This window comes from Thalia democratica, chromosome 2 (genome assembly GCF_965202585.1).
Source record: "Thalia democratica chromosome 2, ktThaDemo2.hap1.1, whole genome shotgun sequence".
Lineage (NCBI taxonomy): Eukaryota > Metazoa > Chordata > Thaliacea > Salpida > Salpidae > Thalia > Thalia democratica.
The window spans coordinates 4,097,014-4,111,659 of NC_139166.1; the positions used below are offsets into that span (position 1 = coordinate 4,097,014).

General features: G+C 25.0%; 1 protein-coding gene across 1 annotated transcript; it reads left to right on the plus strand.

Moving 5' to 3' along the window:
- Positions 1–5,244: 5,244 nt before the first annotated feature.
- LOC145830013 (non-selective voltage-gated ion channel VDAC2-like) lies at positions 5,245–13,525 on the plus strand. The gene is made up of 9 exons (XM_082937904.1): positions 5,245–5,348; positions 5,707–5,756; positions 6,807–7,009; positions 8,070–8,180; positions 10,115–10,231; positions 11,176–11,233; positions 11,494–11,586; positions 12,089–12,146; positions 13,196–13,525. Exons 1-9 carry the CDS (start codon positions 5,285–5,287, stop codon positions 13,285–13,287), a joined length of 846 nt encoding a protein of 281 aa, XP_082794030.1. The 5' UTR covers positions 5,245–5,284; the 3' UTR covers positions 13,288–13,525.
- The last annotated feature ends 1,121 nt before the right edge of the window (positions 13,526–14,646 follow it).

Sequence of the window (14,646 nt, forward strand, 5' to 3'; positions counted from 1 at the left end):
TTAATTCTACCTTCGTGTAACTATGTGTTACTAACACATTAGACTCTTAATAACTTAAGTGCTAAAATAAGTTATATATTTCAGTTTATATTTCAGTTATTTTGTCTTCTTTAAAGCACAAATTCATACAGTAACTTTTTTTAAACCAGGATTTGGTAGCCTTTTATAAGTAATGGACCATATTTAGAACAAAAGTTCTTTGACGGGCCAGATTGTTAGAAAACAGTTATCGTAGACCGCCATGGTTTCAAAAAGTTGTACTTGAATTTTACTTAAGTAAAATGGCAATAAAATAATCAAATAAATGGCTAATAATAATTATAAGCAGTACCGTTTAGTCAGCATTGAATAGTTATCACATTTTTAAATATTTAAATTAGAAATTTTTGGTTGTTTTACACTTTTTTTATTACGGTGCAGGCAAGGTTTGGTCCGTGGGTTATATTTTGCAGGACCCTTTTTAAACAGTCGGTTTTAATTGGAAATGTAAGTTGTTTTTATTTTGAGTTTCTATTGTTATTATGATTTAAAACAAACTTAAACTTTTACAACTTATACATCTTTACTAGACATACATCTTTAACATTCAGAGAAATATTTTATTTTTTGTAGCTATTTTATTATGTTTTATTAAGTTTTATTGACTTTAACAATATAATAAGCTTTAATAATGGATGACATTATATTCGCTATTTACCAATTAAAAAATTATTAAGCATCTTTATCATATCGTTTTAGCGTAAAGATTTTGTCAAAAATTTTAGAGTGAAAATTGCACCTAAAATGAATATGTTTAATTTTGATTACATTGTGTTCTCATATATTAAACCAAAGGTTCGTTATATTTTGAAAACTATACACAACAGATGACTAAAGAAAACATTCATTGTGCACTAGACTACTGAACAAGAACTTTTCTTATACTTAAAGAAGCTTTTTATGTCGTTTAATTGTTTTTTTTAGCCTTTTAATTCAAGAGCTGTTATGAACTAACAAAAAGCAACTTCAAAAAGTAAAGGTATTTACTCTACTTAAAACTAAATTAACTACTAGTAAGCAGTTACTAAACTTATTTCTAAGCTACTGCTGTCCGCAGTAAGACTTTTAGAAACTTAGAATTACCTTATATTTTACTTCTTATAAATGTTTATACTTACTTGAAGCTTTATTAATTCCGAGCAGCAGAATTTTATAACTTTAAATAAGATACAAGTTAGCATACCAGTGTTCCAAAAAAAAGAGCTAAGTTAGTTATTATTTTAGTGTGTTTAAAACTGTTTTTAATATAACAACTTATTAGGCTTGTATATTTTTACTACACTGGTTGTAAGCATTAAACTTTTGACAACTTTCTAGTGTATTTGATACAAATAAAGTCAAAAAGTCCATTAAGCATCTTTTTTTTGTGTTTAAACAAGTTCATGGTTAACTGTCAGTGTATACAATTATTTATTATGGCAATGCACAACTTTATTTTTTAGTTAACTTAAAGTTTGATTATTATTAAAGCCGACTTTTTTGATTGTTTTAGCTAAGGAAACACTAAATAGTAATAAACAAGTAAAAGCTTGTTTATGTCGTATGTTTGAAAATGTTTAAAAAAGTGTAAACATCAGTTTATTAATACTGTATCTAGTGATTGATATGTAACTCACATAATAGTAGTATTTTCTGATGTAGGTTGTAAGTAAGAAAGAGGAAAAAAACTGCTCGCCAAGCCATATCTAATTGTTTTAAATGATTATTTTTGATATTGCTAAAAGTAAGTTGGTGACAGAAAATTTTAATATTTAGTCCAGAACTAGATGACCAGGACAAGTTGTAACGAAACTACTAAAACGATCATATCTTAACTAAGTTGAAAGTTTATACTAATTATTTAACTTAAATTCGTAATTTATACTTTTTTATTAAATAAGAAAATAATAAACTTTAAATTATAAATAAAATGACTTTAGTAAAGTGGTTAATTGAACAAAAACGAAAAATTTCTCAATATTTTTGGTTCGAGGACCTGGATACTTAAAAAGACTTCTCAGTCATCGAGTTGCATATCAAACTTAATCAAAATTATAATAAGCTAAAAAATAAAAGTAAAAATCTTAACAGTCAAAACTTAAACTTAAAAACGAAAAACTCTATAAAAAATGAGACTATTAAACTTTACAACAGTAAATACTTTTCTAAAATAAATATTCTAAATTGTAAACATAATTTTAATACAATAGTATCTAACACTATTTCCACATAAGTGTGTAAAAGTTAATAAGTAGTACAGAACTTAAAACTTTTATACAAATCTTTACTACTCTAAATGCATTAAAATAAAAAAAAAACATTTTGTTTGTAGTAAAACTAAATAAAACTTAATCTATATACTGTACAACGATTTCAAAACTATTATTTTATGATTTTTTTTCAGCAAATGTTTACGATGGAAGTATTTAGTCTTAAAGCTTGATAAGTTATATTGTCAATCCGAAAGATTTAAGTAGAGAAGTTCTTTAGCTGTTAAACTGCAATGTAAACAATTTCTGAGTTGATTGAAAATTGTAAATTTATAGCTTAGTTAGAAAACTGATACTGATTAATTTTTATATGAATTATCGATAGCTATACTTGTACTTATTATCTTAATTACTAACATATGAGTATATAAAAAAAATAATTATTGTATTGTTTTGACGTTAATTAAGATTGATGCTCATTTGATTATGAAAATTTTTGTATAAACAAGACAAAAAAACAAGTCTGCCCCGGACAAGAAATTAAACTGTATCCGGCTAGTATACCTAATAATCAGTCTGAGTTTGAAACAAAGCTAAGTCAGAAAAAAAAAATGTTACTTTTTATTTTAACTATTTAAACTTTAATTTTAATCAAATTTTTATATGTTTGATTAAGTTGGTTTAGGGATAAGAGTAAGTAAAAAAACTTATTAAAATTTTTTTTTTCAGCTCAGACTGACTTTAAGTAGACTTACTGCTGTATCTTGGTGTATGATTCGATAAGCAAAAGGTTTTTTCATACACCAGGAATCTAAATACAGTTTGGTTTAGACAAAAAATTTAAGCGCTTATTTTTCTTCGTTTAATAAATAATAAAATAAACACAAACAAACAGTAGTATAAAAAATCTATTACATAAGCAGTAAACAAAACGCAGCGAAAGTAAAATAAATATACATAAGTTTAAAAGTGAACGATACAATTGTATAATGTTAATAATGCTTTTTAAAAAGCTGAGAAGGCGTAAAATGGTGTTTGTAAAGCAAAAAAAATATTCATATTTAATTTACTCTCTTATTTAGAATCTTAATAAATAAAAAATAACTCCACTTGTATAAATTTTACATAGGTTTTATTGAGTTTTGTAAGCTTTGTAAAATAAATAGTTTCTATAAAATATATTTATGAGAAAAATATTTAAAGTATTAAGTAATTTTTTACAACTTATTTCATCACATGCCTTAGTTTAATTGTTTAATTAATTAAAATTAGTTGATATTCAAGTTTTGCGTTGTGCCCTCAAACCTGCTCTTGCAATCCTAATTTTATGTTTTAATCAAAAAATGCATTCGTCAATTTGGGCGTTCAAGCGTATCACTTTATGCCCTTTGCTTTAGGTGACTGTGTAAATTCAGTCTGCAAAGTTCTAGAAGTTAAAAGAAAACTTTAATTTAAATTATTATGGAAGCATGTCTACAAGTATGGTGTATTAAAAAAGTTGATTTTAATTAATTGAAAATGTCACATAAAAGTTCAGTATTGTGTTTTGTAGTTGTATTGAATTTTAAGTTGTGCATGAATTAAATTAAAGGTATATTAATTAAAATGTTACTTTGAAAATGTAAAATATATTAAGTTCAATTTAATTGACTAAAAGCGTTTGATATTAAATAATCTTTTAGAACAGATATTAATTACTAAGCATGCTTAAGTTGATATTCTCCTTTTAAATGAGAGAATAATTAGTTGTTATAGCAAGCATAAAGCTAAATTAATTAACAATTCATGTTTTAATAATTCAATATGTTTAAGTAGAGATACTTTAATTAAACATATTAATTACTTATTTATATATTTTTCAATTAAGACTTTCCATAATTGAAAATTTATTTTTCAATCATTATAACTTGATGAATTATTCAGTATTGAATTTGTCAGATTTTCTGAAACAAATAACTTATATTTAATTGTATGATTATATTTACATTTTTTCACAACATATGTAAGATAAAAAACTGACTATTTTGATCTTTTTCTTGTTGTTTGTCACACATCCATTGTTTTTATAAAGATAAGTGTAGAAGATAAATACAGGGTTGCCAAAAAGCTTGGAAAACTAAAAAAACAACTTCTACATTTTAAGTAGTAAAATTTCAATTTTATACAAAAAACTAAAGTATCAATAAAAGTTTTTAGTCATCAAAAACTTATTTAAAAAAAACACACATTTAAAGAAGCTTAGAAATATCTTTTCAATGTTGTTATACTATTAACACATTTTTTTACCTTAAACTTAACCGATTAATAAAAATAGACCCAAAAGTGTGTACTTTGAAAACCTGAAGAAAATTTTCTAAAAACATTTGGCAGCCCTGAAAATACATTGTGTACTTAAATTAATTTTTTATGATCCACTATTTAGCCTCTGTTTATGTTAAAGGGTAGCTAATAAACCTAGTTACCTGAAATAACCTGGAACTAAAAATGTTGCAATATTACAGTTACATTTATTGTTTCAATAGGGTTTTTTCTATTAATGCAAGCATTATTACTTGATAATTTGAGCTTATTTTATTGAGAAAGAAAAATATTTTTACTAGATTTTACAAAATTCCAACATAGTTGACAATGAAAAGTTGCCTACATATGTTTCCTACACAACCATTTTTTTTACTTGATTGTTAATAACTCCGATATAAATTTAATTGTTTTATTCTGTGAAAAATATCTTATAGTACATTCTCCTCCAGTAGTTGAGATTTCTCTATTTGTTTTCTTAAAACCAAAACATATAATATTATAGTACATTGTTTAAGTTTTCATATAAGGGCCATAGATAGTTATGGTAAAAAAAAACTTGACCCCCAATGACCTTCATCTTATAGATCTCAATTTAAGTCAAAAAGTGCTTAATATAAGGATTGTTTGAGCTAACCTTATATTTTAAAGTTGATATATAAAAAAGTTAGATGAACTGTTTATAAGTAGTAGTAGTAGTAAATTTGAGTATATAACAGTTTTTTTTATATAGATAATACCTCTTAAATAAATAAAAAATGATTCCCCCAAAGTACTCTGACCTCGGTAAATCTGCCAAAGATCTCTTTGACAAAGGATACGGTTAGTTTTTTAGTTATAATATATAAATGTAAACCTCTGTTATTCAATTATTAAGTCACTAGACTTGTTATGAAAATTTAAAAAGAGTATTTAAAAATTAGATAAGTTTTTTTTTTGTTAAAGAATGAATGTTTTAAAATGAAAATAGTAGTTTTTAAACTTATAAAGTAAACTTCTGTATTGTTACTTTGTGATTGTTACTTTTCTGTTTTTTATCAAAAAATCTATAAGTTAAAAAAAATAATTTATTATCTTCTAAAATGATATATGCACAGATAATGTGAAAAATATAATGCTAGCCTATATGGAAAGCTTATAAAACTAAATTTTTTGTAAACATTCACAATTTTTTCAACAGGCTATGGATTTGCCAAGGTTGATTTGAAGACCACTGCCAGCAATGGAGTTGTAAGTTAAATTAGTTATAAATATTAGTTGATAATATATAAAGGACTGAAAGTGGATTAAATTAAATCAATTTTTGTTTTTCTATAAACAGACTTTCTTGAACTTTTTTTGGTAAATGTCTTAAGTATATGAAAGTAAAATTAAGTTTTAAAGTTTTACTAACATTTAAATTTTTATTTACTATGATTTGTTGACACAGAACTAGAAGCAAATATTTCTTTTATCTTAAATTTTTAAATATCCAAATTGATCACCAATAATGTCAGTTTGTTTTCTTGTATAATAACAATAATTAAGCAATAACATTTTTTCATGTTATGGTGTGCATAACAAAAAATATCTAAGTTTAGTTAATGCTAGTTAAACAACACAATATAAATAATAATAAAACTAATTCTTAACTAAACATGAGCCAATTTATACTAACTAATTTGAACTTGTAGTAATTTAGTACCAGCCCTAACCATAGGAATATCAGAGGTATTTAATATAAAAACACAAAAATTATTCAAAAAATATTTCCTGCTTATAGTCAAACATTTAAGATTTCAGCACATACATTTATAAAATGTGATACCTAGTTCAATAAAAGTAAGCCAATTAACTTGAATTATTGAACACAATTATACTGATTTCCCTAACCAAAAATATTTTTATAATTTAAAAACAAAATTACATCTTGTATTATCTTGGTACCACTATATCCTTAAAAATATTATTAATTTCAATTAAGCATTATTTTGAAAAAAGGCTTGGCCATCAGCAGAACAACTAAATGAAAATTTATTAAAACTTCTGAATAGCCCTTGTCTCATTTTACCTTTAGAATGAATGACTTTGTAACTATTAATTTAAAAAATTTTACTCTTTAGACTTTCACCATTAATATCAAAGGTGAATGTGCAGTTATTAAATTAAATCTTAAAATCAATTAAATCCATTCAGGTTTTTGATAACCAAAAATTATAATAAAAACACTCACATTTTGAATTTTTGTTCACATTTATTTCCATTAAAAATAATTAAATTAACTTATTATTCTTATTCCAGGCTTTCACCACCAAAGGGGCGTCATGCTTGGACAGCGGAATGGTCAACGGTTCATTGGAGACCAAGTACAAGGCGTGCAACGATGTCACGTTCACTGAAAAGTGGACCACTGACAATAAGTTGTCCACGGAGGTTTCCATGGACAACCAGTTGTGCGCCGGGTCAAACGTCTCCATCCTCACCACCTTTGCACCTAACACTGGGTAATTATAAAACTTTATTTATAATAATATATTGAAAATTAAAGTTTGGGTTTTGTATTCAGTTTCTGATGTAATATTGCTGGCAATAATAATTTTAATTTTGATATAATCTAGAAATTGCAAGATTTATTTTAAAACGTGGAATTAAAAATAAAAGAAATTATAAATTAAATCTGCCTATTAAATCTGCCTATAAAGTTTTAATTGAACTTTTATTCAAAGTAACTACTAAACATTCTGTAATTGACATTAATTTGTGTTTAATGTATGTATGATAAATTGAAATCATCTAAAGATTTAAAATTATATGTCTCAATTATTAAGTTGTTGGTTATTAATTTGTAATGAAAGAATCACTGAGCTCAAGTCTTTAATGTTGTTATATATAAAAAACACTTTTTTAATTAGTGCTGAAAATATAGTCGTTTAAATTGAAACAACTATAATAGAAATTAAATTTTAATAAAAATAAGTTATTTGATCAAAATAAATAATTCTCAGTAACAAAATAGAGCAATTAAATAGATATTACTATTTATAACCATAAAAACTTAAATAACGCTAACCACACAATAATTTGTTAATTAAAAAGCTTATAGACAATAATTTAAACAATGTTTTGGGGCATAGCTGTTGTGAAATATTTTTTTAAGTTAAATCAAATTAAAATGTAGAAATATTAGAATGTTCTTCATGAGCTTTTTCACATCAAATACTTGGTTAGATTATTTAGAAATATCAATGAAAGTTTTTAGTTTAGATTTCGGTACTAAAGGTGATCAAAAATAATTTTTGATATTTTTGCTGATTCTTGTACTTCATTTAATTTTTAGATTTTTTCACTGTAGGTTAGTAAATAGTACATCAATCTTATAATTTAACATAATAATTAAATTAAATTTCTTGCCAAACAAAATATTTGCAACAAAATACTCACAAACTTTGTATAAGGAAAAAAAAAGTAAATTTTTCTAATAAATCTACTCCTCATATTTATAGTTTTAAATATTTAACCTAATGAAAAGAATCTATTTTTTAGTAAATAAACTAATGTTTACAGCAAAAAGACCGGACAGTTGAAGTCCAGCTACAAGAGAGACAACATCAACGCCACTTTGGACACAGACTTCAACTTCTCTGGGCCTCTTCTCCAGGGCTCCGCTGTTGTCGGGTTTGTTTCTGTTTATTCACATCTTATAATATCACACATCATTTTGTGTAAGGTTTAAGATCTCGAGAAATGATGTAAAAATTTTGGGTTGGTATTTATACATCTTTAAGTTTAAGTATTCAGTAACTTCCAATTTCATCAAAACATGACAAGAGAACCATAAAGTTGAAATATTTGAAATAATCAAGGTTGTTAAACGTAACTAGTACAGTTTGGTAGTTGAATTACTGTCAATTAAAATAAATTAGTCAGAGGTTTTCATTCATATAAGCAAAAATTTAACTTATTGTCACTTGAGTGTTAATATTGTTTTTTATTTACCAATATTACCTTTATTTACCTTTGTTTGCTAATTAAGCGACTTGTTTTTCAACTCAACAAAGCAGACGTTTGAATGCTATATTAAGTAGAAAATTTCATATATTTTGGGTACTTCTTAATATTGCTTAGTTTTTACATAAGTTTATAAGGTGTAAAATGCCTTTATTTACACAGACAACATTGATTATCAATTTATTATACATTAGAACTTTATCATAACTCTCAAATACATACTGTTTAGAATAGAACTTGAATATTTTTTCGAGTAATCGTTTATATTGAACTATTAATACATACACTATAGACAATGTAAAGTTGTATGACAAACAAACAGCAAAAATAATCATAAAATATCATGTCTTGTAAGCTTATAGTTGAATTAAAGTATCTGTTAAATATCCAAAATGTTGTGATTAAGTTTTAAACTTAACAACTATTTAAAAAATATCAAGCAATATAATTATTTAGCAATTAAGCTTGATAAAGTTTCCAATATACGCACGTTAGTTAACATCCGGTTAAAGTTAGTTATTATTACTCATATAAAAGCTTATTCTTATATAATGCTTAAATAGCTGTTTATTATTGAAAATTTTTATTTGTATATAAAAGTTTTTATTTGTTATATTTATAAAAAAATGTCAATTAAGTTCAGATAAAATAGTAAGCACTTAATGAACCTTCAACAATTTTTTGAATATTGAATACAACAATGTATACAATTGAACCAATGCCTAAAATGCTGTATTTACCATAATTACAATAACTTATAAAACTTGGGTTAATCTGTCAATATTTTGTTACGAGAGCAATAAGTTAATCTTTAAATACATCACATGAAAGCTTTGGTATTAACTTGGCATACTTGCTACATTCCAATACTGTTTGCTAATATCGTTTGACCACAGTATATTCACTATTGGACAGATTTTAGCACTAAGTTTTTAATTTATATCACGGGTTTGAACGTAGTATAAGTAGGTACTTGTAATAAACAGTTTGTATAAAAAACATGTTAGTCATGATTTTGAACCTTAGTCTTAGTAAAGTTCAATGGAAATAAGTCAAATAATAAGTCGTTTTTCAACACAAAAATTTGATTACTTCTGCAGATTGTAACAATTGTACTTCCATATTTGAATGTAAAACTAAATAAGTTAAAAGAAACTTGTACTATATTGCTAACTAAAAAGTTTATAAATTAAGGACTTGTTGTTTTTTATTAAGTTGAGAGAAACATGCAGAAAAATATTGAAAAAGTCAAGTTTTAAATGTCACATACAAAAGTATACATAATATATTTCAATGTTGCCGATGAAGATGATAAATAAAAAGTAAAATTAAGTCAAATACTTGTCTTTGTCTACATTTTGGGTTTGAAAAAAAGGCAGTATTATTCTTAAAAGATCAAGTATTATGGCGGATTACAATATTATAGTGTTTCTTAAAAATTAAATCTAAAAATACGGATAGGAGTATTTGGTTTTGTGTTTATTAACAATAAAATGAAGTAGATTGAATATTTCTTACAGATATAAAGGATGGTGAATATAGTTTTAATCCTCCTATTATGTGTTAGTATTGTTAAATTAATAATAATATTTCACACACAGATATGAAGGATGGCTCGCCGGTTACCAGTTCGCTTTCGACAGCGCAGCCAAGGCTCTCACCAAAAACAACTTCGCTATCGGATACACGGGCGAAGATATGCAGCTTCTCTGCGCTGTGTTAGTTTTTATTGAAGTTTATATTATAAAATAAATGATTTAGCTGTGTAAGTTTTTATATTATGAGTACATAAGGACTCTTGCGCACTGAGATAGATTAATCAATTGATAACTAAGAATTAAAAGAAATAATAATGATTAAAAATAAAAAGGATATAAAATTTCCCTGTGCTCTTTTGGTTTTAATTGATAATAAAATTTAAACATTAGAACTAAATTTCAAATTTGGTTCAAAGCATGTGTTAGTAAGTTCTTTTACTCAAATAAAAAAAAATCAATCTGATAAGAAAAAGTTATAAGATCTGAATATTAGTTGGATGAACCAAACTTTTTACTTAAATATAACCAGCTAACAAATTAAAATAAATATTTTGAATTTTGTTAATGTTTATAAAAAAACCCTATAAGGATAAACTGAATGTCAAGTTTATCCAAACATTTCAAGAACAAACAAAATATCCTTTTCATTTTAATTACTGCAGACTTTGTTTGTTCTGTAACATTTGACAAATGTTTTAAGAAAATAAAAGTTTCCAATTAAACTTGACTTGAACAAAGCAAAAGTTAAACAAACAATTAAAAAAACTATTTTTAAAATTGTATTTGAATTTGCTTACAATTGTTTTATCAAATTCAACATTTAAAAAATAACAGCCCATAAAAAAATGTAATACTTACCGTTTTGTAGCTTAAATATAAAGTGCATGTTTTATGTGCATACAAAAGATAGATACTAAAGTTAATTTACGAGTGATAAAAGTGAAAATTCTTATCAGTTACAAATTTTTATCATTCAATAAAGTATTTTTTGTTGACCGTTAAGAGCTCTGAAAAACTTAAATCTAGAAAAAGTTTTTCATTGAAAAAACAATTATAATTTTTGTATTAATATTACTAATTCACATAGTAATTAAATGTTTCTAATTTAATTATTTTTACGACAGTGATGATGGCTCCCGTTTCAATGGATCAGTTTTCCAAAAAGTCAACGCCACCACTCAAGTGAGCATTAATTATTTTACCTTTTACATTTAGCTTAAATGCAATAAAGTTTTCCAAAAATAAAAGATATGTTGTCAACTTGAATTAGTTGTAATATAACTTAAATCATTAGTATGAAATATTTGTAAAATTGTTAAAAGCTTGATGTTAAATTTAAAAAAATTACTGATCTTGAGTATCTATTATGCATAAAAACGCATACTAAACTACAACAAAAGTTTTATAAAATTAACATTTCAAATAATACTCTTACTTAATAGGTTGGTGTGCAATTGGCTTGGGATAAAGGAAGTTCCAACACCAGCTTTGGATTGGCCAGCAAGTATAAGATCGATGATGATTCCAGCCTCGCTGTGAGTTGAATTCGTATGAATTATTAAGTAAACCAAGATATCCAATTAAAATACTAAATAATAAATAAATTAATCAAAACCTAATAAATCTTAATTGATAATTCTAAAACAGCTAAAATTGATTGTTTGCAGTTAAAACTTTAAAAAGTTTTTTTCTTATCATAACTTAAAAACGAACAATAAAATTAGAACTTGTATAATTGACTCCTACGATCAAATGTTTTTTATGTAATCTAACAATTTCAGAAATTTTTTAATTAACTTTTTATCTGTAATGTTTGTAATTGTAAAACAAAAAGTCAGTGTTTTAAAAAAAGTAGAGTAAGCTGACAGCTAGCAAAGTATAATTTTAATTACCTGACCATAAAGTTGTAAAAATAATAAAGCTAAGTTAATATTTTATTACTTAGATTTAAACCAAACATGTTTTTGTTAAGTTATCTTTTTAGTTCAACTTAAAGTTAATAAATGACAAAATAAAATATAAAAATTTTTTCATTAGGTTAAGGTCGGTAACAACGGATCAGTTGGATGCGCTTACAGTCACAAGTTGAAAGCTGGTGAGTTTATTTGTTAATATTATCAAATTAACTAAAAAAATAAATGTTAAGTTAAATATTACTGCTTTATTATTTTAAATCTTTGACATTCATAAAGTTTGTTTGGTCAAATGTCTAACTTTAAACTTACAGACCCAAAACTGGTTGGTTTATTATTATTTAAGTTTTAATTAAAAAGTGAGGTAATGTTTAAAATTTAATTTGAAATATATAAAGATAAATTAAACTACCAAAGACAGGTAATATATGTTATTGACCCTTATATACAGCTTTTCTTTAGCTTATACAACTGAACTTTCCACTTTTAAGTAATTAACTGTATAAAAAAAATGTAATATTATTCATATCTTTATTGATAAAACAACTACAACAAGTTTTCCTAAAATACAATTTGTTTTGAATTAATTTGTTATTAAGCATAATCATTGAATTCACTGATACAAATAATATCTACCTGAAAAAAGTGATTTAAAATACTTGTGATCTGTAATTAATGTAGCAAAAAATGTGAGTCACATAATCTATCGAACTAAAATTAAATCAGTATGTAACTATTTGTCGAACAAATTATTTATACCAGATAAACAATTCTCTCTGTGTATATTTGCTGCTAGTTAGCTTACAGGTGTATGATGTGTAGAAGTAAAGTATATAAAATTTAAAAGATATTTAAAGTTATGAGTTGCAATCATAATTAAATACATACTTGATTGTTTAATGAATAATAAAACCATGATTTACAATTTAACTTGATATTCATATATATCATTTTTAATAAAATAGCTAAAAATAAAATTGTTTTTTGTTAAATAAATTCTCAAAGACGTCACTCTTACATCATGGTTTAATTTAAAACTGAACCCAAGTAATTAAATTTACGGTAACCCATTCTTTGACCCTTCAAGTATATTATATGAACTTATATATTAACTAGTATATAGACTTAATAAACACTGATGAAGTTTTTGACCGAAACTTAGTTTGCGTAATAAAGTCTTGAAAGTATTATATATTTTAATTAAGATTAAAGCTGTACAATTGATCTACAGGTGTCACACTCACCCTTTCATCATTGTTGAACGCCACCAAATTGAACGAAGGAGGCCACAAACTCGGACTTGGCGTGGAGTTTGCCCTGTAAAAATCCCCTAAAACACAACTACATATATCATGTTCTCAAATACAGGCAACCAATCAATACAGATTGTGTCTAAAAAGTATTTTTCTTTTCAATGTTTCTATATATTAAATGTGTTCTGTGCACGGATTCAAATGTGTAAAAAATATTAAATTTAATAAAAGTTTTTTATTCGATACTTACCATATACTTGTTTTATTTTTTATGGATCAAATTGTTAATAAAAAGTTGTAATATTAAACCCAAGTTGTTTTTTATGTAAGTATAGAATTGAGTTTGTTAAAAATTAAAAATTAAAGTTTCTATAAGTTAAACATAAGAACAATTTTGAACTAAGCAAGCACTAAGTAAGGTTTATTAGCATAGAACTTTTTAGCTCTTGAAAGCGAAATAACTTGAGCGAATGCAAAAAAGATAAACAAAGAGAAAAGTTTGAGCTTTTAAAGCGTGCACAACTTCAAAAATGTTTTCATACTTGAAAGTTAACTTAAGTTGCCAGAGTAGAATTTTCTATAGTGAAAATTAGGGTATAATGGAAAATTTCTGTTCACGAAAAGTAACAAACCGGTTCGAAAGTTAAACAGTTTTTAAACAATCAGCAAACATTTAGCAACCTCAATGATATTTGAAAGCTTTTTGAGTGTATTGTTTGAAAGGCCGCACCCCTTTTGTATTTGTATTGATTTCTCCAAACGCTTTGTTTTAAAACGTATTTATGGAAGTGGAATACTTAAATATAAAAATATTGTAATAGTTGAAGCCATATCTAAACGTACTTTTCTTTAACTAGGAAAATACTTTTGTAAAAATTAAATAATTCATAGATGTATTGATTTCACAAAACTGTTCGTTTGGCTTTTGACCTTAAATTTACAGGAAATTCGTCAAGTATAAAGAATAAACCTTATACTTTAAAGTTTTGGGTGAACAACTTGTTCATAATTATCATCGATAAATATTCTTGTTGTTATGATATTTTATAAAATTCATGTTATACAACATGTAATAAAGTTATGTAATAAACCCTAAATTTCAATCCGCATATTACATTAAAACAATTTGTACATTAAACTACAGAAGAATTTTAAACCATTAGATTAGCTGCAGGCTAGAATTCGGTGTGTGTGTGTTTTTACAGCAAATTCCTCTGAAAAAAGTGAAATTCGTTATGCAGCGATTGTGAGTGTGACCTTGAAAAAGTTCTCTGCAAAAACTTTCTCGTAAAATATTTAAAGCTTCAAACGTTTTTTAATTTTATTAAGGTTTTAACCAGTTAAAAGTTAAATAAAGTACTTACTACCTTTAAAAGTAAGTAAAACAGCTTGAATAAACATTAGCTTAGATTTAATCAAAACAGGAAAT

Excerpts from the sequence above, each read along its gene's own strand:
- LOC145830013 (XM_082937904.1), top strand. The coding sequence starts at position 5,285 with ATGATTCCCCCAAAGTACTCTGACCTCGGTAAATCTGCCAAAGATCTC. Across the intron at positions 5,349-5,706 it reads TCTCTTTGACAAAGGATACG|GCTATGGATTTGCCAAGGTT; the intron begins GTTAGTTTTTTA and ends TTTTTTCAACAG. Across the intron at positions 5,757-6,806 it reads CCACTGCCAGCAATGGAGTT|GCTTTCACCACCAAAGGGGC; the intron begins GTAAGTTAAATT and ends TTCTTATTCCAG.